Source organism: Somniosus microcephalus, chromosome 15 (genome assembly GCF_052327205.1).
Source record: "Somniosus microcephalus isolate GS21.2 chromosome 15, FLI_Smic_1.0, whole genome shotgun sequence".
Classification (NCBI taxonomy): domain Eukaryota; kingdom Metazoa; phylum Chordata; class Chondrichthyes; order Squaliformes; family Somniosidae; genus Somniosus; species Somniosus microcephalus.
Genome location: NC_141001.1, coordinates 30,490,286 through 30,514,719, shown reverse-complemented (window position 1 = coordinate 30,514,719; position 24,434 = coordinate 30,490,286). Strand labels below are relative to the sequence as shown.

General features: G+C 43.7%; 1 protein-coding gene across 7 annotated transcripts in view; it reads right to left on the bottom strand.

Annotated features, from left to right (window-relative positions):
- Positions 1–24,434, bottom strand: part of atg13 (ATG13 autophagy related 13 homolog (S. cerevisiae)) — a 108,411-nt gene that overhangs the window by 52,582 nt on the left and 31,395 nt on the right. For 4 of the 7 annotated variants that reach the window (XM_086007609.1, XM_086007611.1, XM_086007610.1 and 1 more), the window contains exons 7-10: positions 24,096–24,136; positions 21,004–21,100; positions 13,588–13,686; positions 5,566–5,659 (exon numbers count right to left, since the gene is read on the bottom strand). In XM_086007609.1, coding sequence (XP_085863735.1) covers positions 5,566–5,659; positions 13,588–13,686; positions 21,004–21,100; positions 24,096–24,136 — 331 coding nt within the window. The remainder of the gene's footprint in view (positions 1–5,565; positions 5,660–13,587; positions 13,687–21,003; positions 21,101–24,095; positions 24,137–24,434) is intronic. The other 3 variants (XM_086007612.1, XM_086007615.1, XM_086007613.1) reach the window with 2 other exon arrangements.

Below are 24,434 nucleotides of genomic sequence, written 5' to 3'. Positions count from 1 at the left end.
GAAGGGTTTCAATGCCTCCAACAGCACTGGTAAAATAAACATAGGATTGCACTAAAAGATCACTCAAATCTTTGAAGACTCTGAATGTAGAATAATCAAAGTTAAAAAAGACTTTGCTCTATATAATACATGTGGATGCACACAATGGCTTTTATTAAACTCTTTACAGGTCTCGTCAGTGAGCCCAGATTATCATTTCGGTACACAGCTGGGCAACTCTATTATGATCTTGTACCTTGACAACTGCAGTCACAAATAGTACATTACAGTGCATGTTAAAAAATGCAAGTCCTCTAACCTTTTAGGGGTTAGGGGAAGTTGAAAAGGTAGGTTCAATTTATTTTATTTCAGGAGCCTAACCTAGGTGGAAAAGGTTCCAGGACAGGAGGCGGCAGTGAAAATACAACACCAGAAAACAGGTAGGTGACTGGTTGGTGAGTACTTTCACAAACTTATTCTAAGTAGAATTCAATAATTAAGCTAAATCGTAGTAAATAAAAGGGTATTGTAAGGGTTAAGTCATGGAAGGGCAGCTCAGACCCGTGTCATGCTTCTCCTGTGCCATGTGGGAAATCAGGGACACTGTCCCTGACAACTATGTGTGCAGGAAGTGTGTCCAGCTGCAGCTCCTAGCGGACCGCATGGCGGCGCTGGAGCTGCGAATGGACTCACTCTGGAGCATACGCGATGCTGAGGATGTTGTGGATAGCACATTCAGTGAGTTGGTCACACCGCAGGTAAAGGCTAGCTCAGACAGTAAATGGGTGACCAAAAGGCAGGGTAAAGGCAGGAAGGTAGTGCAGGAGTCACCTGCGGTCATCTCCCTCCAAAACAGGTTTACCGTTTTGGGTACTGTTGGGGGAGATGACTTATCAGGGGAAGGCACCAGCAGCCAGGTTCAGGGCACCATGACTGGCTCTGCTGCACAGAAGGGCGGGAAAAAGAGGGATAGGGCTATAGTGATAGGGGATTCAATTGTAAGGGGGATAGATAGGAGTTTCTGTGGCCGAGACCGAGACTCCAAGATGGTATGTTGCCTCCCTGGTGCAAGGGTCAAGGATGTCTCGGAGCGGGTGCAGAGCATTCTGAAGGGGGAGGGGGATCAGCCAGTTGTCGTGGTACATGTAGGTACCAACGATGTAGGTAAAAAGAGGGAGGAGGTCCTACAAGCTGAATTTAGGGAGTTAGGAGCTAAATTGAAAAGTAGGACCTCAAAGGTAGTAATCTCTGGATTGCTACCAGTGCCACGAGCTAATAAGTTTAGAGAGAATAAGATAGATAAGCTAAATACGTGGCTTGAGCAGTGGTGCAAGGGAGAGGAATTTAAATTCTTGAGGCATTGGAACCAGTACTTGGGGAGGAGTGACCTGTACCAAGGGGACGGTCTACACCTGAACTGTGAGGGAGCCGATGTCCTCGGGGTAATATTTTCTAGGGCGGTTCGGGAGGATTTAAACTAATTTGGCAGGGGGATGGGAACCTAGGTAGTGCAAAAGAGGGAAGTCATATGAAGTTAGAAATAGATGGTAGAAAGGTGAGAAGCAATAAGCAAAGGAGAGAAACAGAAAGGGCCAAACTAATTCATAATGAGAGTGTGAAAAAAGCAAGCCTGAAGGCTTTGTATCTTAATGCTAGAAGCATTAGGAACAAGGTGGATGAATTAGTTGTGGAAATAGAGGTAAACAAGTATGATTTGATTGGGATTACAGAAACGTGGCTGCAGGGTGGGCAAGGCTGGGAACTTAACATCCAGGGATATACAATATTTAGGAAGGATCGGCAAAAAGGTAGGGGAGGTGGGGTAGCATTGCTGGTAAAGGAGGGGATTAATGCAATGGAAAGGAAGGATATTAACTCGGATGAAACGGAATCTGTATGGGTAGAAATGAGAAATAGCAAGGGGAGGAAAACGTTAGTGGGTGTGATATATAGGCCTCCAAATAGTAATATGGAGGTGAGGGAAGGCATAAAAAAGGGAAATTAGAGAAGCGTGCGATAAGAGCACAGCTGTCATCATGGGTGACTTTAATTTACATATTGATTGGACTACCCAAATTAGTAAAAATTCTGAGGAGGAGGAATTCCTGGAATGTTTTCGGGACGGTTATCTGGACCAATATGTCGAGGAGCCGACTCGAGATCAGGCCATTTTAGACTGGGTATTGTGCAATGAGAAGGGACTTATCAGCAATCTTCTTGTACGAGGCCCCTTGGGTCAGAGCGATCATAATATGATCGAGCTCTCAGTCGAGATGGAGAGTGAGGAAATTGAATCAGAGACTAAGGTCCAGAACTTAAATAAAGGGAATTACGAGGGTATGAGACGGGAATTGGGTAAGATTGATTGGGTGGTGTTTCTGGGGGGATTGACAGTGGATAGACAATGGCAAGCATTCAAAGATAGAATGGAAGAATTCCAGAACATGTTTATACCGGTTTGGCATAAAAATAAACCTAAAAAGGTGACTCAACCGTGGATAACGAGGGAAATTAGGGACAGCATAAAATTAAAAAAAAGGGCATATCAACTGGCAAAAAAAAGCACCAGACCGGAAGATTGGGGGCAGTACAGGATACAGCAAAAGAGGACAAAGGGATTAATCAGGAAGGGGAAAATAGAATACGAAAGTAAACTTGCAGCAAACATAAAGACAGACTGCAAAAGCTTTTATCAGTATATCAGGAGGAAAAGACTGGTAAAATCCCAAGTCGGTCCCTTGCAGTCCGATTCGGGAGAATATATAATGGAGAATAAGGAAATGGCAGACCAATTAAACTCATACTTTGGTTCTGTATTCACAAAGGAGGACACAAATAACCTCCCAGGAATATCGACAAACATAGGGACTAATGAGAGGGAGGAGCTGACAGAAATTAGTATCTCTAGGGATATGGTGTTGGGTAAGTTGAGGGGACTGAAGGCCGACAAATCCCCGGGGCCTGATAAACTACATCCTAGGGTACTTAAGGAGGTGGCCCTGGAGATAGCAGATGCTCTAAGGATCATCTTCCGGAACTCCATTGACTCGGGAACAGTACCCGTGGATTGGAGGGTAGCTAATGTTACCCCAATATTTAAAAAGGGGGGTAGAGAGAAAGCAGGGAATTATAGACCAGTAAGCCTTACATCGGTTGTGGGCAAAATGCTAGAGTCCATTATTAAGGATAAAATAGCGGAGCACTTGACAAATGGGGAAAGGATCGGACAGAGTCAACATGGATTTACAAAGGGTAAATCGTGTTTGACTAATCTGCTGGAATTTTTTGAGGAAGTAACTGGTAAAATAGATGGGGGAGAGCCAGTGGATGTGGTGTACCTTGACTTCCAGAAAGCCTTCGATAAGGTTCCACACAAAAGATTATCATGCAAAATTAAGGCTCATGGGATTGGGGGCAAAGTATTAACGTGGATAGAGAACTGGCTGGCGGATAGAAAACAGAGAGTTGGAATAAACGGCTCGTTTTCGGAGTGGCAGGCAGTGACCAGCGGGGTGCCGCAAGGATCTGTCCTGGGACCCCAGCTGTTCACAATATATATAAATGATCTGGATCAGGGAATTGGATGCAATATTTCCAAATTCGCTGACGACACTAAACTAGGAGGAGGGGTGGGCTCTGATGAGGATGTCAGGAGGCTACAGTGCGATTTGGACAGGTTGGGGGAATGGGCGGATACGTGGCAGATGCACTATAATGTGGATAAATGCGAGGTTATCCACTTTGGGGGTAAAAACAGGAGGGTGGATTATTATCTAAATGGCAATAGATTGGGAGATGGGGAAGTGCAGAGGGACCTGGGTGTTCTTGTGCACCAGTCACTGAAGGAGAGCATGCAGGTGCAACAGGCGATTAAGAAGGCAAATGGTATGTTGGCCTTCATATCAAGGGGGTTCGAGTATAGGAATAGGGATACCTTACTACAGCTGTACAAGGTGCTGGTGAGACCGCATCTGGAGTATTGTGTACAGTTTTGGTCGCCCCATCTGCGGAAGGATGTTCTTGCCATGGAAAGAGTGCAGCGGCGATTCACCAGGCTGATACCTGGAATGGCGGGAATGACCTACGAGGAGAGATTGAATAGTTTGGGCTTGTACTCACTGGAGTTTAGAAGATTGAGAGGGGATCTCATCGAAACATATAAAATTATGGCAGGCCTGGACAGGCTGAATTCAGAGAGAATGTTTCCAATGGCAGGGGAGCACAGAACCAGGGGCCACAGTCTAAAAATAGCGGGCAAATCATTTAAAACAGAGATGAGGAAGAATTTCTTCACTCAAAGAGTGGTGAGCCTGTGGAATTCCCTGCCACAGAGGGCTGTGAAGGCTAATTCAATAAATATTTTCAAGAGAGAATTGGATATATTTCTGAAGGCTAAGGGGATTAAGGGTTACGGAGAAAAGGCGGGGACGGGGTACTGAACTGGTAAGATCAGCTATGATCTCAGACGAAGATCAGCCATGATCTCATTGAATGGCGGAGCAGGCTCGAAGGGCCGAATGGCCTACTCCTGTTCCTATCTCTATGTTTCTATGTTTACCAAGCCATATAGGTGGCATTATGAAGTACACTGCATACAACTTGCTTGGAGACGGTTGCCTTTTTACCGGCTTTATATTGAACCAATTTAGTCTGTCAAAGTTTCTGTTATTGTCATTCCCATTGTGACACTCAGCAGCTGTAAATATTTGTGAGTGTCTCAATGCGATATCAGAATGGACTGCATGGATCACTAAACTTAATGTTCTACAAGCTAATTGCGGAGGGATTTGCATCTACCTTTCTGATCCATCTCCAATTTTGGAATGGGGTGGGGGAAATTTGTGTAGTAGCTTGTTCAATGCAACAGTGTACCAGGAAGTAAGGTTTGGGGAGTTATAGGACATTTATGTTATTCATTTGACTGGTGTAGAACATATCCTCTGCCCAACTACATACTCAAATATTAGTGATGTAGGTTGAAAAAACATCAGTGAATAATTCTGGGGTGTGCCGTGTATCATTCACAAATACGTTAATATTGGGAATGTATACACTGACAAATGGAAAGTACTGCATTTAGAAGACATTCATGTACAATGGACTATGCCAAGTTGGGCTTGGTTTTAGATTCAGCAATAAATTCGTACATCTGCTTTTTATAGACATAGCTAGCATTACAAAAATGCCTCGTGTAAAGCTTTAATAATAGATAACTAGATCAACATAAAAGTCTTGTGTTTTTGTGATGTATTGTTATATAGTGTTGTACAGCACTTTAAGCCAATCAGAGTACAGAACTAGCGACCCCTGTCCCTTCAACCAATCAAAGCACCAATCGCTGCTCACAAGCAGACACAGTGTGCCCAATCCATATATACTCCCATATAAGTAAAGACCCGGAGATCAATTAGACACCTCAAGTTATTACAACTGATTTGGGTTGATTAGATTTTTAACCTATTCCATTCAAGTACTGTGGAAGACTGCCACTGTGACCTGCTGAGTCTGTAACCTAGAAAGAAACTGGGCTAGTACAGCATTTCATGAATCAGTTATAAACAGGATAGGCTGTTTTCTGGTCCTTACCTGTGAGGGAGGAGAAGTAGAGAAAGAAGTGGTGCAGACTTCCTGGGAGTCTTCCACAAAAGGAAAAGTCCCTGCATCGTCTTCACCAGGTGCCCTGCAGAAACCATCAACAATGAACAATTTGATCTACTTTGTGCACTTTTTCCACACTGTCAAAACTGTACTTAGAGATAAACTTTACTCAGATTTGCATCTATGCTATGCTATAACTTGAAGCATTTTGTTAAGGGTTATTTATAAATTTCACTACGATCTAATTCCCTAGTAACTACTGTGCTTCTCCAGCCCAGTTCTCACTTCAAAGTTTTGATGAACAATACAACGCATCCAAAGCTTCAAGTCCTCATGAATGGGATTAATATAACTAGGGAGCCTAGAATTCTGTGGTAAGCTTAACCAAATTCTGCAGCATGAAAATGCAAATTTTGTAGCAAGTCTGTTCAGTTTTGGGGGACGTCTCGATTTTACATTTTTAAAATACTGCATAAAAACAATGCCTTTTCTTTAGATAATACTGTACTTTAAACTGTTTAAAACTAGTTTACTCTGCTCAGTGTCTGGCCTCCCATTGCACAGTCCAGCCGTTTACAGGAATAGGTGTCACTTAGCACCTAGGTGTCTAACCTGAGCTTTCACTTCGTCAGGTGAGACAGCTGTGTCTGAAGTGCAATCTAGCCAAAATGGTGGTTTTTCATTTTGTGAACTGGTATTTACAACATTGTATCTCCTAGTATATTGCGCAGAGCCTAAACATTAAAAAGGTACTGTTCAAATTATGTTTTCCCATGTCAAATTAGAGTTTAAAAAGTATAACATTATCTCATAGTATGCTTGAAGTGACGGTGAAAGCAGCGCTTCTTGTTGACAGACAGATACAGCAACCAGTTGGCGTTACATTCAATACCACTTGCTTGGGTCACTGCCACGTTAAACAAACTAAAAAATAGATTGTTAGACTTTTAGAACAGAAAAAATACCTTTGCTGTGGTTACCATACTACCAGATTGTCATAAAAAGCCATGTGGTTCACTAATGTCACCTGCCACCCCTACCTGTCCCACTCTACCTAGTTGACTCTTCGTGCCCTCTGAAGTGATTTAGCAAGCCACTCTGTTATAAAAACAATCACCATGATGAAGACAGCCTACCACCAGCATATCAGAGCAACCAGGGCTGGGCAATAAAAAGGATTTACAAATTGTAAACAGTTGCACTTTACTCATTTAGAATACAGAGGTTGAGCTGAACAACAGGGCTTCTGCAAAAAATGAGCTGAAATCAATGGGGTTAGATAATTGAAAGTCATGTTTAGCAGGTAAACTGCATAAATGGGAAATAGCTGCGGATCAACAAGCTGAGAATCAATGGGTATTGCAGGATTGGCATTTGTCGAACACCAGGTAATCATTCCAACACACTTACAATGGGGAAAGCTGGCAGGGAGAGCGAGAAGTAGGAAAAGGAAAAAACAGAAGGGAAGAAATTCCACAGCTTGGAATTGCAGAACAACAACAGCCTCGACTTCAGTCCTTATTACTATTACCTCTAAAATACCAAGGAGTGAAAGCCCTCTTAACAAGAAACAGAAAGGACACTTTTCTCTGTACCTAATGGGGTTCTTACAAATCCGTTGTAATATATGCCCTGGAAAGGTGAAATTTCTTTAGCAAGTTGTTAATTATGCAGAAAAACAAGAATGCTGCACTTGAATTAACCATTTTTGCAGGCCAAACTTCTGCACCTCATGTCAAGGGATCACAGCTGCCACATGGAATATTGGCATTTACCATTTTGCAGGTAGTGGCAGAATCCATACAACATCTCAAATGCAATCCAGCCACGTGTTAACGCAGACTTTAAATAACCCAGAAATGGAACAAGAAAAATCTGCAACAGTGGGAGAGTCAACCTGCAGCCAATTAGAGAGGTGCCTCCGCAGAGAACGGTTCCACTCCACCCCAGCCAGCACTGTCTGCGGGATAGTGTGTGGGAGTGGGGACTGGGTTTCTACTGCAGAGAGAAAGTTTATAACCTCTGCTGGTACACTTGAGGTTTTATAAAAGCCCATTTTGATCTGGATATATACCTGAAGCTACTTTTTGTCATAAGCATCCCACACTTAGGAACTATGAACTGGGAAGACTTATTCTGGACTGAGTTGCAATCTTTCTGCGAGGAAGTCTTGTCAAGACTACCTCCAATAAAAGGTGCCACAGAGTAGAATGCAGGTTCATATTCAGGTTTCTCCACTCTGAGTAGCCAATCTCAAATGTGCAACCCTGAAACTTGCCCAGACTTCAGGTGGGTTATGGGCTGCCCAAAGTCCTCCATCCTGGCTACTTTTTTAGCTTCCTCTGAAAATTGTAAGCTCCAGACACAGAAGGAAAGGCATGTGCCACTTCTCATGCAATGGACACCAGCACTGGCTAATGTGGGACTAAGCAGTAGCCCTGGAAGATCATTAAACCCACCCCTCCTCCCATCTGTATATCCACAGGGCAGCACCAGCATCACGCTCAGCTAGCAACATAACAACAACTTGTATTTGTATTGTGCCTTTAAAGTAGAAAAACATCCCAAGGCACTTCACAGAAGCACAATCAGACAAAAATTGATACTAAGTCAAAGGAGGAGATATTAGGAGGGCTGACTGAAAGCTTGGTCAAAGAAGTGAGATTTAAGGAGGGTCTTAAAAGGAGAGGGAGGTGGAGAGGAGCAAGGAGGAAATTCCAAAGCATAGGGCCTAGACGGCCGAAGGTACAGCCACCAATGGGGCGAAAAGAATGGGGAATAGTAAGAAGTCAGAGTTGTAGGGCTGGAGAAGGTTTCAGAGATAGGAAGGAGCAAGGCCATGATAGAATTTCAACGTGAGGAAGAGAATTTTTAATTTGAGGGACTGCAAACCAATGTAGGTCAGAAAGAACAGGGATGATGGATGAGTGGGACTTGGTACAGGATAAGATATGGCCAGCAGTTTTGGATGAGCTGGAGTGTGGAGGATAAGAGGCCGGCCAGGATGGCACGGAAATGATTGAGTCTGGAAATGACAAACAGGCTGAGGCAGGGGCGGGGAAGGGTGGTGGTAAGGAGGAGGAGGAAATGGACCGTCTTTGATGGAGAGGATATAAGGTTAGATATAGGACACTGGACCCAGATGAAATTGGTAGCGAGGGTACGGAGTTTTTGGTGGCGGGGGTCACACTAAAAGGTTTTGCTCTTCCCAATGTTTAACTGGAGGAAATTGCGGCTCATCCAGGAGGGCAGTCTGACAACACATGGAACCTGATCCCATGTCAGCGCCTGATGTTGCCAAGGAGCAGCATGTATATGAGAAAAAGGAAGGGACTGGGGATAGATCCTTGGAAGTCTCTCGAGGTAATAGTTCGGAGGTGAGAAGAGAAACCATTGCTGAAGATGCTCTGACTATGATTGAATAGGTAAGAGTGGAACCAAGCGAGAGTCCCAAATGAGCTGGAGAATGGAGTAGAGATGTTGAAGGAGGACGGTGTGGTAGATCATATCAAAGGCTGCAGAGAGCTTAAGAATGATGAGGAGCGACAGTGTCACAATCACAGTCACAGAGGATGCCATTTGTGGTTTTGATTATGGCATTTTCAGTGCTGTGGCAGAGGGGGAAACCTGATTGGCGAGATTCAAAAAAAAGAGTTGTGGGAAAAATGGGCATGGATTTGGGAGGCGACATGTTCAAGGACTTTGGAGCAGAAAGGGAGGTTGGAGATGAGGTGGTAGTTCACAAGGACAAAAGGGTCAGCATGGGTTTTTTGAGGAGATGGGTAATGATGGCTCTTTTGAAAGGAAGGGAGGGAAACATTTACAATGATAGCGAGCATGGGAGTCAGGCAGGAAAGATAGGTGGTTAGCAGTTTAGTCTGATAGCAAAATACTGCAGATGCTGGAAATCCGAAATAACAACAGAAAATGCTGGAAAAACTCAGCAGGCCAGGCAACATCCGTGGAGAGAAATTAAAAGTCGACGTTTCGGGTTGAAACCCTTTTTCAAAACTGGAAAGGAAATAAAATAGATCGAAGGCAGGGCTGCGATAGAACAAAAGAGAAATAAAGAGACATTAAGAGGTATTCAAAACCAGACGAGATGGTAATAGGACATAGACGACAAGGATGGCTCAGATTAGGTGTGAAGTGTACTGGCAGGATGAGAAACAGCTGCCATGTGGGAGAGAGAAAAACAAGGAAAGGGTGGGGGAAAGGGAAGACCCAAAACAAAGGGGTGGAAAAAAGAATATATAAGTAAAAATGTAATGGGGGCCGAGGTTATGATCTGAAATTGTTGAACTCGATATTGAGTCCGGAAGGCTGCAAAGTGCCTAATCGGAAGATGAGGTGCTGTTCCTCGAGTTTATGTTGAGCTTCCGTGAAACAATGCAAGAGGCCAAGGACGGTGAGGTCCAAGTGGGAATGGAGCGGTGAATTAAAATGACAGGCAACCGGAAGCTCGGGGTCACCCTTACGGACTGAACGGAGGTGTTCCGCAAACATCTTCCGATTAGGCACTTTGCAGCCTTCCGGACTCAATACCAAGTTCAACAATTTCAGATCATAACCTCGGCCCCTATTACATTTTTACTTGTATATTTCTTTCCCACCCCTTTGTTTAGGGTTTTCCCTTCCCCCCCCCCCTTTCCTTTTTTTCCCCCTCTTTCCCACACGGCAGCTGTCTCTCTTTCTGCCAGTACACTTCACACCTAATCTGAGCCGTCTTTTGTCTCCACTGTCCTATCACCATCTCGTCTGGTTTTGAATACCTCTTAATGTCTCTTTTACTTCTCTTTTGTTCTATCGCAGCCCTGCCTTCGATCTATTTTATTTCCTTTCCAGTTTTGAAAAAGGGTTTCAACCCAAAACGTCGACTTTTAATTTCTCTCCACGGATGTTGCCTGGCCTGCTGAGTTTTTCCAGCATTTTCAGCAGTTTAGTCCGAATGGGGTCAAGGGAGCAGGAGATGGATCTCGTGGACAAAATGAGCTCACAGTGGACATGTAGGGAGATAGGAAAGAAACTAGAGAAAGATGCAGGTTCAGGGCTAGGGCAAGGATAGCTGGGGGAGGTTTGCCTTGATGGGCAAGGGAAAGGGGGGGGGGGGGGGATGAAATGTGGCAGAGGAAGCTGAATGGATGGTCTCAATTTTAATGGCACAAGTCCATGAGCCCCTTGCATGGCAGATGGAGGTGGCAGGGGAGAGAGGTTTAAGGAGACAGTTGGTAGTGCAGAAAAGAAGCCGGGGGGGGGGGGGGGGGGGGCGGGGGATATCTTCATTTTCAGGGTCATCCTGGACTGTTGAGCGTTGTAGTGCAGCCAGATTGAGCGATATACGCTCAAATCTGTGCCCCTTGCACTTGAGGGAGAGAACATGGGGCTGTACCAAGAGGAATAACTAAGATGAGGGAGAGTAAGGGCATTACTGAGGACAAGGGCATCAAAGCCAGCTTAAACAGCTGATAATGAGGCAAACACACTAAGCAGAAGTTGTTGGTTTCACACAAAGAAGAAAGGAAATTGAAATACCAATCCTCTGGCCCCCTCTCACACAACTCCTAGTGCCTGGTCATGGAGCTGCACTAGTTGAAATCAGAGAATAGGTCACCATCCTGTTCTCCAAGTAGGGCAAGATGCATGATTCAGGGAGACTTGGAGGGGGAAAAAAAAGCCAGAAACCTACCTCTATATGGAGTTAAGTGAAATGGGCTCAAAAAGGGGCCAAGGATCTCTGCATGACAGCTTAATTATTTTGCAATTGGAAAAGCAGAGGCAATATTAATGTTGAACCTAATATAAATAAAAATGCAGCAGAATATTAAAAATATAAAACCTTAAATAGGCTTTGAGTTGCCACGGAAATATGGTAATTTCTCTGAAAATGTATATCCTAGCACTTCTGAGGCCATTGCCAGCACAGTCCAGTAACACAAGATAACATGATGAAAAAATAGGATAATACAAGAATAAGAACAGATAGATAATAAGTGTATACTTCATACCTGTAACACACTCAGGAGCTGGATGGTCTCTTAACCGATATCAGCAGTTTATGTTTTCCCAAACCTCCTATCATTCTTCAGCTGAAACAGCAGCCAACTCATAAGCTGCTTCCCAATATTCTTAACTGGCAACTAGCACAATTCTGCCTTCAACTTTCCACCTCCACCATGGGGATGCACCTGACCTTTAAATGGCTGCCACCTCCTGTTCCAACAGTCGGCCCTAGGCAAGCAACTGAATATATTGGGGATCACTGGCTAGACTCCTTGTCCCAATATGTTGAGGCAGCATACTATCACACTACAGAAGTACCGCTAACCTTTTTTTTCAATGCACTATATTAGGCAATTTTCCATTTGCATTCTCCCCAATAACATTTAACAATTTGTATTACATTGAAACAGAGAGGATCAATGCAAATTCTCACTGAAAAACAGGAGAAACTTCAACCTATCCAACTTACTGGTTTGATGACCTCTTTTTCATGTACTAAGTATATTCTGCATACTGCTGCTGGTGATGGCTTAATGTTGTCGCAATACTTTGACTTGCCTCCTCCCTCGATAGTAAAGACGCGATATTACTCTGATCTAACATTAATAAGAGTAATAGCAAGCCTTTACAATTGTTTCAAGTTAATTCAGCTATTTTCAGTTTTAGTTCAGGGTTGAGTCATGGACAATTCCTGGCTTTCAAAATGGTGCACACAGAGAAAATTATAGATTCCAAAATTTCTGGGGGGCACCTCCATTGCCAGAAATGCGGTGGGATGGGTCTTGCGCCTCTGATCCCACCTCAAATCCTGGGATTGGATTAATTTGCATGAAAGCAGTAGACCGCCATGCCATTCCTGGTGTTCTTGTAGTGGGCCAGGATTTCACAGCGGCATCTTGCTGTTCTGTTGTTTGGCGGGGGGCGGGGGGGGAAGGGATTGGGAAGGACAGGCCATTTTGGTCAAAAAAGATCAAAATGTTTTTTAAAGCAGTGATTAACAGCTGTGAAGAAACTGGCACTGTGAGCCACACTTCCACCTGGATATATTACAGCTTGCAGGCATCAGCATGATGCAGGAGAAATTTGTATTTGGGATAAAGGAGGCAGGACTGATAGGATTACTGGCTGGCGATGCCATCCCACGCATTCCACATCTTCCTCTGACGTCAGCAATGGGCGGACGCACAATGTGCTTGTCCCCATTTCTGGCATAAAGTTTCTACATTAAAAATAGATTGAGACCCAGTGGAACTGGGCCCCACTCCAAATTATGGTCCAGCTTAAACCACCTCAGGGCCTCATAATTACAAAGCTGGCAGAAGAAACTTACTTTGACAATTCTAAAATGACAACACCGAATAACTCCTATTTTTCTTGGAATTACCATTCAGTACTGTCAGCTGTTGCTGGTTCTCTATTCTTCTGCACATTTACACACCAGTGCTTTAGAGAATGTAGTACTATAATGTAGTGGCCTACATGGACATGGCTTAGAAGTGCACATTTGTAATTTTAGTCCAATACCAAGAAGGATAAATAAGCATTAACTGGTGCCCTTTACCTAAATCTAAAAAACAAAGGAATAATTAGAAACAAAAAGCATGGAAGATGAAATGAACACAAAAACTGTGAAAAGAAAACAACGACGATGAATTGTCTTCATTTTGCTTTTTAAAAATTTATATTAAGTTGCAAGTTGGGAAATTAAATATTTTTCAGATTTGAACCCACTGTCAAATGTAGCATTGGTGTGAAGCAGAGTCTCAACCACTACCCTCTACACTGTCTCAACCACAAAAATCAGAAGCACGCCCCATGACCATTAAAGACAATTCAATTTCCCCAAAGCATCTTAGCCTAAAACTAAATTAAGATTGAATTCTGGTCAATTTTATGCATCAGAATGGGGTCTACTGTTAACTTGAATAAGTTACCTAAACTGATATCTTGATTCCACAGTACAGCTAACAATGTGTTCTTTATACTTAATGACTATTGTTGCTATCCCACCTGTAGTTACATGGGTGTAGTGGTGAAGATCCACTATAGGGACGATCTACAAAGTGGTCTATGATAATCCCCATGATTGGCTGGGTCCGCTCCAGCTGCCTGTGAAATAATTCAAAGTAAAAATTATAACTTAAGAGAGCTCCTAAAAATGACAACCATATATGTCCCTTGGTCAACTTAACCGGCCATGGAAAATGTTAAGCAATGGGATGATGGGCGAGCCTAGTAAGAGAGAGTCCACTTTTCCAAAATGGTCATCTGAACAACATTAAAACAAATATAGCACATGAAGAGGAATAACCAGAGCTATTCAAAGTCATATGAATAATGGTTATTCATTAATAAACCATGGCAAAAAGCCTCTTAAGCCAAATGCCATTGAATCACAAGAAACTGTATGGCGACACAGATAAAATGGTAGAGATCGATTTGTTTGTCTTTCACAACAAAAACAGAACACAACCAATAACAGATGAGAAAAATTAAAACAGACCCAGTTGACAGGGATGTGTTTCCAAAGGAGAAAACAAATTGTACTTCTTTAAGTACAATGAAATGGGGAAAGAATCCATGTGCCTTCCCGCAGTTGTGTTTTATGTCAAAAAGAAGCATTTAAGGTTTATTGGTATTCTAGAGGTATTTATCCCCAATAGAGTGCATCAATTCTCCACCCATATAGCAATTGCAAAGCAACCATTGGATAAGGTTGCACTAACATTAACAATGCACTAACATTCAGAGCCATGGAATGCGGTTGCACCAAAGTTCTATTTCTGTTCCACTCTCTCAATCTGAGCCACACATTGTCAAGGCACTGAGCAAAGGATGTGACATCTTCCTGCCTTGGGATGGATGGTGGAGAAAAGAAAAAAATGGAGGGAATGTCATCCTTTGTGGATCATGGAATGGAGATGATTTACATGAAGAATAATGAAAGTACTTTTTAAAAAGCAGTCTTCTGATCCACAAGAATAGATTACAGCCTTGAATTCACTTCACATTTATAAATATGCAGTTTTGATAATACTCAGTTTACAGCACAGGAGGCTGGCCATTTCACCCATCACGTCCATGTAGGCTCTGTAGCAGAGCAATCCAAAACTAATCGATGTGCCCCACTCTCTGTACATAGCCCTATATGCCCCTCTGCTTAAAATATTTATCCAGTTTTCCCTTAAACGACACAATAGTCTCTGCCTCAAACACTTTCTGTGGCAAAGTATTCCATACTCCAATACTGTAAATAAATTTCTCCTAATCTCGGTCCTCACTCTCGGTGACAATTTTAAATTGGATGACTCCTTTTCACTGATTCTCCAACCAGAGAACATAGTTGTTCCCTATGAAATGTATCAAAAGCCTTTGAAACTTTAAACTAATGTTGAACCTGATATTAAATCTCCTTAGCCTTCTCTGGTCCAAGTGGAAGGAGTATTTCAAGTCTATCCTCGTAACTATCGTTTCTCATCTCTGGTATCATCCTGGTGAAGCTACGATATAGACATTTTGTTCCAAATGTGTGTTTGGGTTTAATTTAGTGCCAGTGGGAGACATCAGCGTACTTGGTTAACAATTTTTAATTGCGGCAAGTTTATGGTGAACAGTTTGCAATTCATTATTCTAAAACTTTCAATGCGAAACATGTTGAAGACGTGTTAACTCTGATAGAGCCCATTTAATTGAGCAATGTTTAAAACCTGCTTGAGTGAGCTTATAAAGTACTGATGCAGTTTATGTAAATCTTACCTGCTTAACTGAATACAGCTATTTTATAGGAAGAGTCTTTGAATCAGTGTTGTATATTTACATAATGGCCCGTAATTTCCAATAGGAGGCTCACTGCGTGCAGATGCCTCCTATCAGAAAAAAATCTATGAACTTAGCCGAGGGCTCCCGAGGTCCAGACACTTCCGCTCCTGGGCCTCTCCACAGTTGAAATGCACAGGGCCCAGGTATCCCAGGGGCGCAGGCAGTTCGCAAGCGTCCTTGGGATCACGTGGGCCAGGCCAGCCAATAGGCGAAGGGAATCTCCCTTCATATATTTGACAGGCCTATCTGTCAAAAGTATGAATGGAGATCACCCCAAAAAGACACTAAAACATTAAATAAATAATTTTTTTTTTTTTTTTTAAATCACATTTTTAAAATATTAAATTTAATGTAATTTTAACAAAAATGTAATTTTTGGAAAAACAATTAACGGGGCTAAAAATAAACACCTTTTTTAAAAAAAACTATTAAAAAATTATAAATGAGTGAAAAAAAAATCTTTTTTTTAATTACTTTTTTCAACTCTTACGCTGGTAAAAGCAGGTAAGATTTTTAAGGGTTTTCTGCAGGCGGAGGTTCTCCAGAAAGCGGAACTCTCTGCCCGCAGAGGCCCTTCTCCAGGGCAGGCGTCTGATCGGTTGACAGATTGGAAATGCCGGTTTTCAGCGTATGCCTGAAATCGGCATTTACACACCCGTAGGCATCGGAAAATACGGGCCAATGTTTAACCCTCAGACTAGACTAAAATTATTTTTAAGCTGTTGTGCTGCCAATATTTGCTGGTACAGTACATTAAACCAGCATAAGTCTGCCCTGTAAAACAAATGACAAGAAACAGGTTTGATTTTAAAAATTGACTTTTTTCATTATTTCATTTCATTTTTTCCTTGCCCGCATGCTATCTAAATGTATAAATTGTTAAAATTCTGCAAAAGGACAACAGTGCAGGAAAAATATACCTCCCCCATCTCTCTATTTTTTAAAAATGTATTTGTTCACAGCATGTGGGCGTCGCTGGCAAGGCTGGCATTTTTTGCCCAGCTCTAATTGCTCGAGAGAAGGTGGTGGTGAGCCGCCTGATACAATTGAGTGGCTTGCTAAGCCATTTCAGAGGGTAGTTAAGAGTCAATCACATTACTGTGGGTCTGGAATCACATGTAGGTCAGGTGAAGGGAGGCAGAGGACAGCCGGATCCAGTAGGCAAGTGCCTTTCCAGCACTGCTTGTAGGCAAAGAGGAGCAGGAGTGCCTCGAATTTCTGATCACCCCAAAGCCTCCGATTTACGACCGACCTTTCCGATCTCTCCAAGGCTTTTCCGATCTCTTTCCCCCCATCCTCTCTTCTGCTCACTGGCTGCGACCTGGTGCCGCAGGCTTTCCCGCACAGCAGCCCGTCAGCCTCTCAATCTGGCTGGTTGTCAGCTGTGAAACAGCGACAACATTTTTTAATGAGGTCCTGCCGTTAAATTTGGCATGATCTCTGCATTACCTGCATTTCCGGCCGGTTTACCCACCGCGCTTCCTCCTCTCCTCCCCGTAAATATCGGGGCCTATGTGTCAGCATGTGCAATACTACAGTAGCCGGTCTACGCAGTAAGGGTTCCCTGTTATAATCCCTGGGTCACACTACTGTTTAACTAGATATTGGACAGTAAAAGGTACACTCTGAAATCCTGGATTATACTGAACACAAGGTCTGCTTACAGGAGTGACCTGTGATGCTGAGCCGAAGAGATCAACTAGCGCAAAACCTAAAAATGGAGATAATTTCCTGCAAGAATATCACAGTTGCCACATCAGTCTAAAGGACTGAATAGTCTTTATTGATTCTTATAATTTTATGCAACTAAGTGAAATCTGCTGTATTCAAACACTTAAAGGGTCGGTTCATTAAAAATCACTATCCTAAAATGTAATTCAAGGCGACAGTTATTACAGAACAGGACATTGACAGGACACATATTCTGTACACTATGGGGCCAGAATTTCAAAGCCAGTAATGGTGACCAATGCATCTTAAAGGTGTGATATATTTCCATTTGTTTAATGTTTCAAACAGTGGAACAAGTAAATATACAAACAAGATTTTAAAATTACTGGAGGAGTTGGGTGGGAAGGAGGTAATTTTTGTGCAAGTTTGCCATACTCATTCCAAATGTTATTTTCAAAACCCTTCAGTAATTTCCAGAGAGGGGGCAAAGAGATGCACATTATTCTGATGTTAGAACTATAAATGAAGAATGGAGTGACAAAGATGATTCCAATCCTTTCCAGGTTAAAACATCATCCATTGGTGCTGAAAAACCACCCCACAATGTATTACAACTGACATTAGCCTCAACAGGTCTAAGTTTGACAGTTTATGTCAGAATTGCATTTGGGATGATAGTTAGACAATTGGAAACATCTAGGGTAATATTTCACACCTCCACTGACAGTTAGGCAGCTCAGGGGTGTCGAGATGAATACAAGTATTGGCAGTTTTGGAGACTTGTATCTTTGTAGGTAAAATATTAATGGCACTTGCATAGCACAGTAATGATCATCCCACAGCTGAGTGAAACATGATAACGATAGTCATTATTTCATAACCTTTTGTGTTTGTACTGTATGACCAGTTTTTATTTTAAACTATTCTGCTTACTGGAACCAACAGTGACAATATCCTGGGTGAGGTCTACATGGCATCTTGCACTTCATTTCTCCTGGGTCATTTGGTGGTTTACAACAGATTCCACCTTGAATTCTATCTCATTCTCAATCAGATGACACTTTTCTCTCCCCTACTCAGGTACTTGTTCTATTCCCATAGAATTACCCAGCTAGACTGAAAACACGATGTTGAACAAGAAATCTAGTTGATAAACAATTCTTGTTCCTGATTGGGAGGTAAGGACATAAGGTATGCCGAATGATTGCAATATCAGGATGCGTTATCCAGAAACTGTACCCTCAGCCTAAATACTCTGGGTTTACATCCCAAATTAACCACCTAGATGTTCTGTACTTCAAACTCTTCATAAGTGAGTCATTTTTTAAAATGAAAATATTACATCTCTTTTCCTCAGAGGCTATGATTTAATAAAATAAAAAACTTAGAATCATGGAATGATACAGCACAGGCGGAGGCCACTCGGCCCATTGCACCGGTGCTAGCTCTTTGAAAGAGCCATCCAGTTAGTCCCATTCCCCTGCTCTTTCCCCGTAGCCTTGCACATTTTTCCTTTTCAAGTACTTACCCAATTTCCTTTTGAAGGTTATTATTGAATCTGCTTCCAGCACCCTTTCAGGCAGTGCATTCCCGATCATGACAACTCGCCATGTAATTTTATTTTTCTCATGTCGCCTTTTTGTTTGCCAATTACCTTAAACCTGTGCCGTCTGGTTACCGACCCTTCTGTCACTGGAAACAGTTTCTCCTTATTTACTCTCTCAAAACCCTTCATGAGTTTGAGCTCTGCTATCAAACCTTCTCTTAATCTTCTCTGCTCTAAGGAGAACAATGCCAGTTTCTCTAGTCTCTCCACTGAACTCTTTCATCCCTGGTACCATTCTAGTGAATTTCCTGTGCCCCCTCATGGAGGTCTTGACATCCTTCCTAAAACGTGGTGCCCAGAATTGGCCACAATACTCCAGCTGGGGCCTAAGCAGTATTTTATAAAGGTTTAGCATAACTTCCTTGCTTTTGTACTCTGTGCCTCTATTTATCAACCCTTGAAACATGTATGCCTTTTTAACAGCCTTCTCAACTTGTCCTGCCACCTTCAACGACTTGTATACATACACCCCCAGGCAATGATCCCTCTCAGCGGCAAGGCTGCGCAGCTGTCTGCCGCTCCCGCGCAGCCCGGGACCAGCTTTCCCAGTGTTAAATTCCGTGCATGCGTGAAATTGTCAATGGGCCGCGCAACCTCTTAAAGGGGCTGTGCATCCAAGAAAATTTTTTGGGGGAAATATTGTCCCCAGGTCTCTCTGTTCCTATACCCCTTTAAAATTGTACCATTTAGTTTATAATGCCTCTCCTCACCCTTCCTACCAAACTGAATCACATCACACTTTTCTGCATTAAATTTCATCTGTCATGTGTCTGCCCATTTCACCAGTCTAAGTTCTCCTGAAGTCTGTTACCATCCTCCTCACGGATTACTACATTTCCAAGTTTTGTGTCATCTGCAAACTTTGAAATTATGGCCAGTTAAGGAACCAATCCAATACCCCGGTGAAGTCCTTTCTGTAGGTCAGCTAGAGCAACAGACATGATAAAAAGCCTACAAGAATACAGGTACAAGAACAGGTAATTCTTACCGTTGATCCATGGCAGCTCTTGATCTTTCTTTATGTCCCTCAACATTTTGCTTCCTAAGTATTTAGCGACCTTTTAAAAACACTGGGCAGTAAATTCTGTACAGGTATTCACACAACCTTTTGTGTGAAGACGTTTCTTTCTGAATTCACTTTTAACCAATTTAGTTCTAATTTGATGATATCCCCTTGTTCATGATTCCAACTAGAGGGAGGAGCTATTCCCCATTTACCCCGTCAATCCCCTTCATTATTTTAAACACCTCAATCAGATCATCTCTTAACCTCCTCATCTCCAGAGAATACAACTCATTTACCCAGTCTCTCATAACTCAGTCCCTTTATCCCAGGTAATTTTCTGGTGAATGTTCAGTCCCCCCCCCCACCCAAAATCTGTTGCTATACAAACAGCAGCTATTTGTTGTCCTTCTTGCTGAATTAGGTTTCAACGATGAATTGAACGGAGAGCAAAACTTAACTCCAAGGTTTTCCAACAGTATAACTTACTTCCTGAGAAGAGAAGTGCTTCTAACCTCTGTCCAAAATCCAACTTAATGAGCAAGAGATTGCAGAATTATTCAGTTCCTCAAATTCACATGCACACCTTTAAAAGGCAAGATCTTTCACACAATTAAATGTTGACATTTCTCAGAGTATTTACTCTGTGTATATCATAAAAATCTCTCATACTTCCAAGTTTGTGCAGCCTTCAGATGTTACTTTCAAACTATTGTGTTACATAAATCACACAAATAATTCTTGGTGTTGGGAATGTTTTCTTCTCTGCCCTACTCTCAAATTTCTCTCCCTTTCTCACATCTTGTCCTGAAGGTGCTGACCATTGTTGAGGTACAATTCCACATGGGCAGGCAGCTCTCCAGTATCTCACTCAAGTAGCCATTGTTCATAACTGCAATTGGACAGTGAGCGCTAGCAGTCTATTCAACTACACAGGGCATCACACTGGAGCACACTGACTCACTACATACACATGTGCATTTCCAGCAGGAGTCAACAGGGGCAACAACACTGGCTGATCACGAGGCCATGATCATGAATCCAATTGTAGTACCCCAACGGTTAGACTGCGATTTTTCTTGTTTCTTTGGGAAAGTTAAATGTTCAATTTTTAATGAACTTTTCTTTTAAAATATTATGCTGTACAGCATTACCACGTAAGCTTATAGTAATCTGAACATGAGTGTCAAATACAATCATTCAACCTTGCATTAGTCCCCCCCAAAATGGAGGAATTTTGAAACCATATTCAAACTGGTTTACCCTAACCTTGCTCACGTCAGCTCCGTCAGTACAAGATAAAACTCAAGACAGTATCACACTTTACCTGCCAGACATGAAAGCCAGGTTAGTTCGGTACGCACATGACAGCGTGATAGTGCCGACAGGGGTTCCAACCATTCCGACCCGTACAGTCTGAAAACCTAAGAGAAAAATTATTTTGGAAAATGGTTTTAAGACTAATGCTCTATTACAATTCACGGTTGTGTAGGTAGGAGTATAGAGAACTCTAATGGCCTGTTGGCCTGCTTTGGTGGTTTGCACTGGGCAATGTTCCACAGAATGAGTACTAAAAGTAAAATTATGGAAAGAACTCAAGCTCCTTCAGTGTGTAAATTACTTCAAATGATTGCCAAATCTTTACAGGTATTGCTTCCTCATCACAAAAGCAACTATCCTGTACTCTCTTCCTCAGAATATTTTTCACAAGTAATAGATTTTGTAAAGCGAACTGCTGACAATTCCTGAAACTTTAACTACATAAAAATATACCAAAATGCATATTAACAATTATGAGGTGCTAAAATGTGATAAATCAAACCGTGCTGAGACATTGCTAATAAAAGCGTAGCTTCGCTGGGTGGGATATGTTGATAGTGTTTCCAAGCAGGTCCTGTACAGCCATTTAAGTTTTCACCAGCTGGGCAGAGGGGGGGGGGGGGGGGAAATTCAGTTGGTTGCGCCACCCATTAGCGCCTTAAGATGGCGCTAAGTGGGGCGCAAACCAACTAGCGCCCGGGTGCGGCACTGCCCACGCCTCCCGCAAAATTCAGCGGGAGGTTAGTGGTGGTGCTAACCGGTAGCGTCCTGCGGCGCTGGAGTCATTGGTGTGCGCAGCACCCCGGCCACGATCTTCGGGAGCGCCCCCTGACTTACCGCCGGACGCTATGTCCGACGGGGTCGGGGGGGGGGGGGGGTGTGTACCTGTGGCCGGGGAGGCGCAATTTAAAGGCGAGGTGCGGGGCCAGCACCTGCCTGCACTCCTGTCCCCGGCCTCCTGAACCCCCGCCCCCAGCGGAGTGCTGGCTGCGCTCCAAGAGCCCGGCACTTCTCTTGAGTACCGAGCTCTTTTGCCTGCACTCCCAATCCCCGGGGGCCCAGCTGGGCCCCAGGTCGCGCTGCACAAGGCCCCTCCCCTTTAAGAAGGCCACGATATTCACTCGCAGCGCCCAAGAGGGAGGCGGGGCGCTTCCAGTAGCGCCCCGCTTCCCTCTTGGGGCGCAACCACTCAATTTCCGGCGCGGGGGCGCCCCGGCGAAGTTAGCGCCTCAATTGGGGCGCTACTCAATTTTTAGCCCAGGAAGTGTTTAAGGACGTTTTGAAGCACAACCTTAACAAGTGTGGCACTGACACAAACAACTGGGAGATGTTTCTAACAGACCAACCAACCAGGATGATTTTCAATACAACATTATGGATTGGACAATTTTGAAAGAAAAGCATGGAACAGAATTAAAATTAAAAGGAACTGCTCCTAAGCAGCATGTATTTAAACAAAACCACTGAGCAAATGCTGGCTAGCAGAAATTACTTGTAGGGATCCTCCTACCTGACTCCACTCAGAATGTCAGCTTACCAAAGCTAGAGATTCTTGGACGCTGCATGAAATTTTGAATAGGACAGGTCTACTTTGAAGCACACAAAGAAAGCACTTTACATGAAATTCCCCTTTAAATGGGTACAGTAGCCTACAGGTTGCGAGTTCAAATCCTCCCATGGCAAGGCGTGAAATTGGTATTTTGTGGGCTGGCACCAGGGATGACTACAAAAGCTGCCTGAGCTGTTGTAAAAACCCAACTAGTATACGAACGTCCTTCAGAGAAATGAGCTTGCAACATCTACCTGCTCTGGCCTACAAGTGACTCCAGTACCACAATGCCAGTTAACGCTTATTGCCCTCAAGGCAGCCAGAGGTGGGCAAGCGATAATCTTGCCAGTGCTGCCCAAATCCCCAAAACAATTTAGAAAACACAAGGGGGGAGAAATTGGGTGAGTAGCGCCACCTGTTAGCGCCTAAAGAGGCAGTCAGTGGCTGTAGCGCCACTGGCTGCGTCTCCGGCGATATTCAGTAGGGGCGCTAATGGTGGAGTTAGGCATTGCGCTGCGCCGCCACCGATGACGTCATCGGTGGGCGCAGCGCCCCATTCGTGCCCCGTTCGCGATATTTGGTAGCGAACGCCGCAGTTGCGCCGCTTGCTACCCGCGCCCGGTTCACGGGCCTTACTGTGCCGGCAGCGACGCAAGTTAAGGTGGAGATGCGGGGCGGCCGCTTTTTCGGTGGCCGCCTGCCAGCACCTCCGTCCCCGGCCTCCTAACCCCCGCGGCATTGCCGGCTGTTTCCCAGAGAGCCCGGCACTTCTCCTTGGTGCCGGGCTCATTTGCCGGCACTCGCGATCGGGGATCGCGCTGTTGCAGGCACCTCCCCCTTAACAGTGGGAGGAAGGCCTGCAGTACCGCAGCGTGGGGCGCTGCGGCACGTTGCGCTGCGATAATCAGTTTCAGCGCCCTAAGAGGGACACGGAGCGCCTCGAGCCTCGCCCCATCTCCCTCGAGGGGCACTGAAACTGAATTTCTGGCGATCGGTATCACTCCGATCGCTGCGCTAAATCCTGCGCTCAGGCGACTTTTGCGCCCCAACCCAATTTCTAGGCCAAGGTGTAATGTTCGGATGCATGGTTATCGACCTGAAACGTTAACTCGGTTCCTCGCTCCACAGGCGCTGCCTGACCTGCTGAGTGTTTTCCAGCTTTTCCTATTTCAGATTTCCAGAATCCTCAATATTTTGCTTTTTTTTTAAAGGTACAATGTAGTTAGTGTCCTGCAACTTTGGTGGATGTGAGGGTAAAAACAATGCTTCCTTCACACCATATTCACCATTGCAATGTTCCACCAAAATCAGCAATTGTCTAGGGAGTGGCATTAAGTAGGCAATTGGCTCGGACATGGTATATTAGGTTGGCCTGCAAAGGACAGGTGGGGCTGGTTTTTCCACAGAAGTGGGTATTAGGGAATCTGCACCAGCAGAAATAAAAGACGACCCTCGAATTCTGCAATTTGCCACTTAGGGGCAGATGGGAAAATTCAGCACAGAGACTCTTAAATCCAATCATCGGTGGATACAAAAGTTAAGAAACACACCTTCACCCAGGCCATTCAGCTGCACTTCTCCAAAATATATCCTGGAAAAATGAAAACAAAAACCACAAATCACAGTTGGTACTTAAGTGGGTAAAGTGAAATACAAATCATCCTGCCGCAAGGAAATTGAAGAAATACTTTGTGAAAAATATTTCCACCTCCCATGGAAAGAAAGATTATTTTCTACACACAGACTATTTCAATTGTTGCAGCTCTGTAAAAGCAGCCTTAGGAGAACAACTACGTAAAGGCTCTCCCTCAGATGACGTTTTCAACTGGCCCACTTAATCATCTCAGTAGGAATTGACGATCCAGGAGCTCAAACCCAAGGTTGAAGCT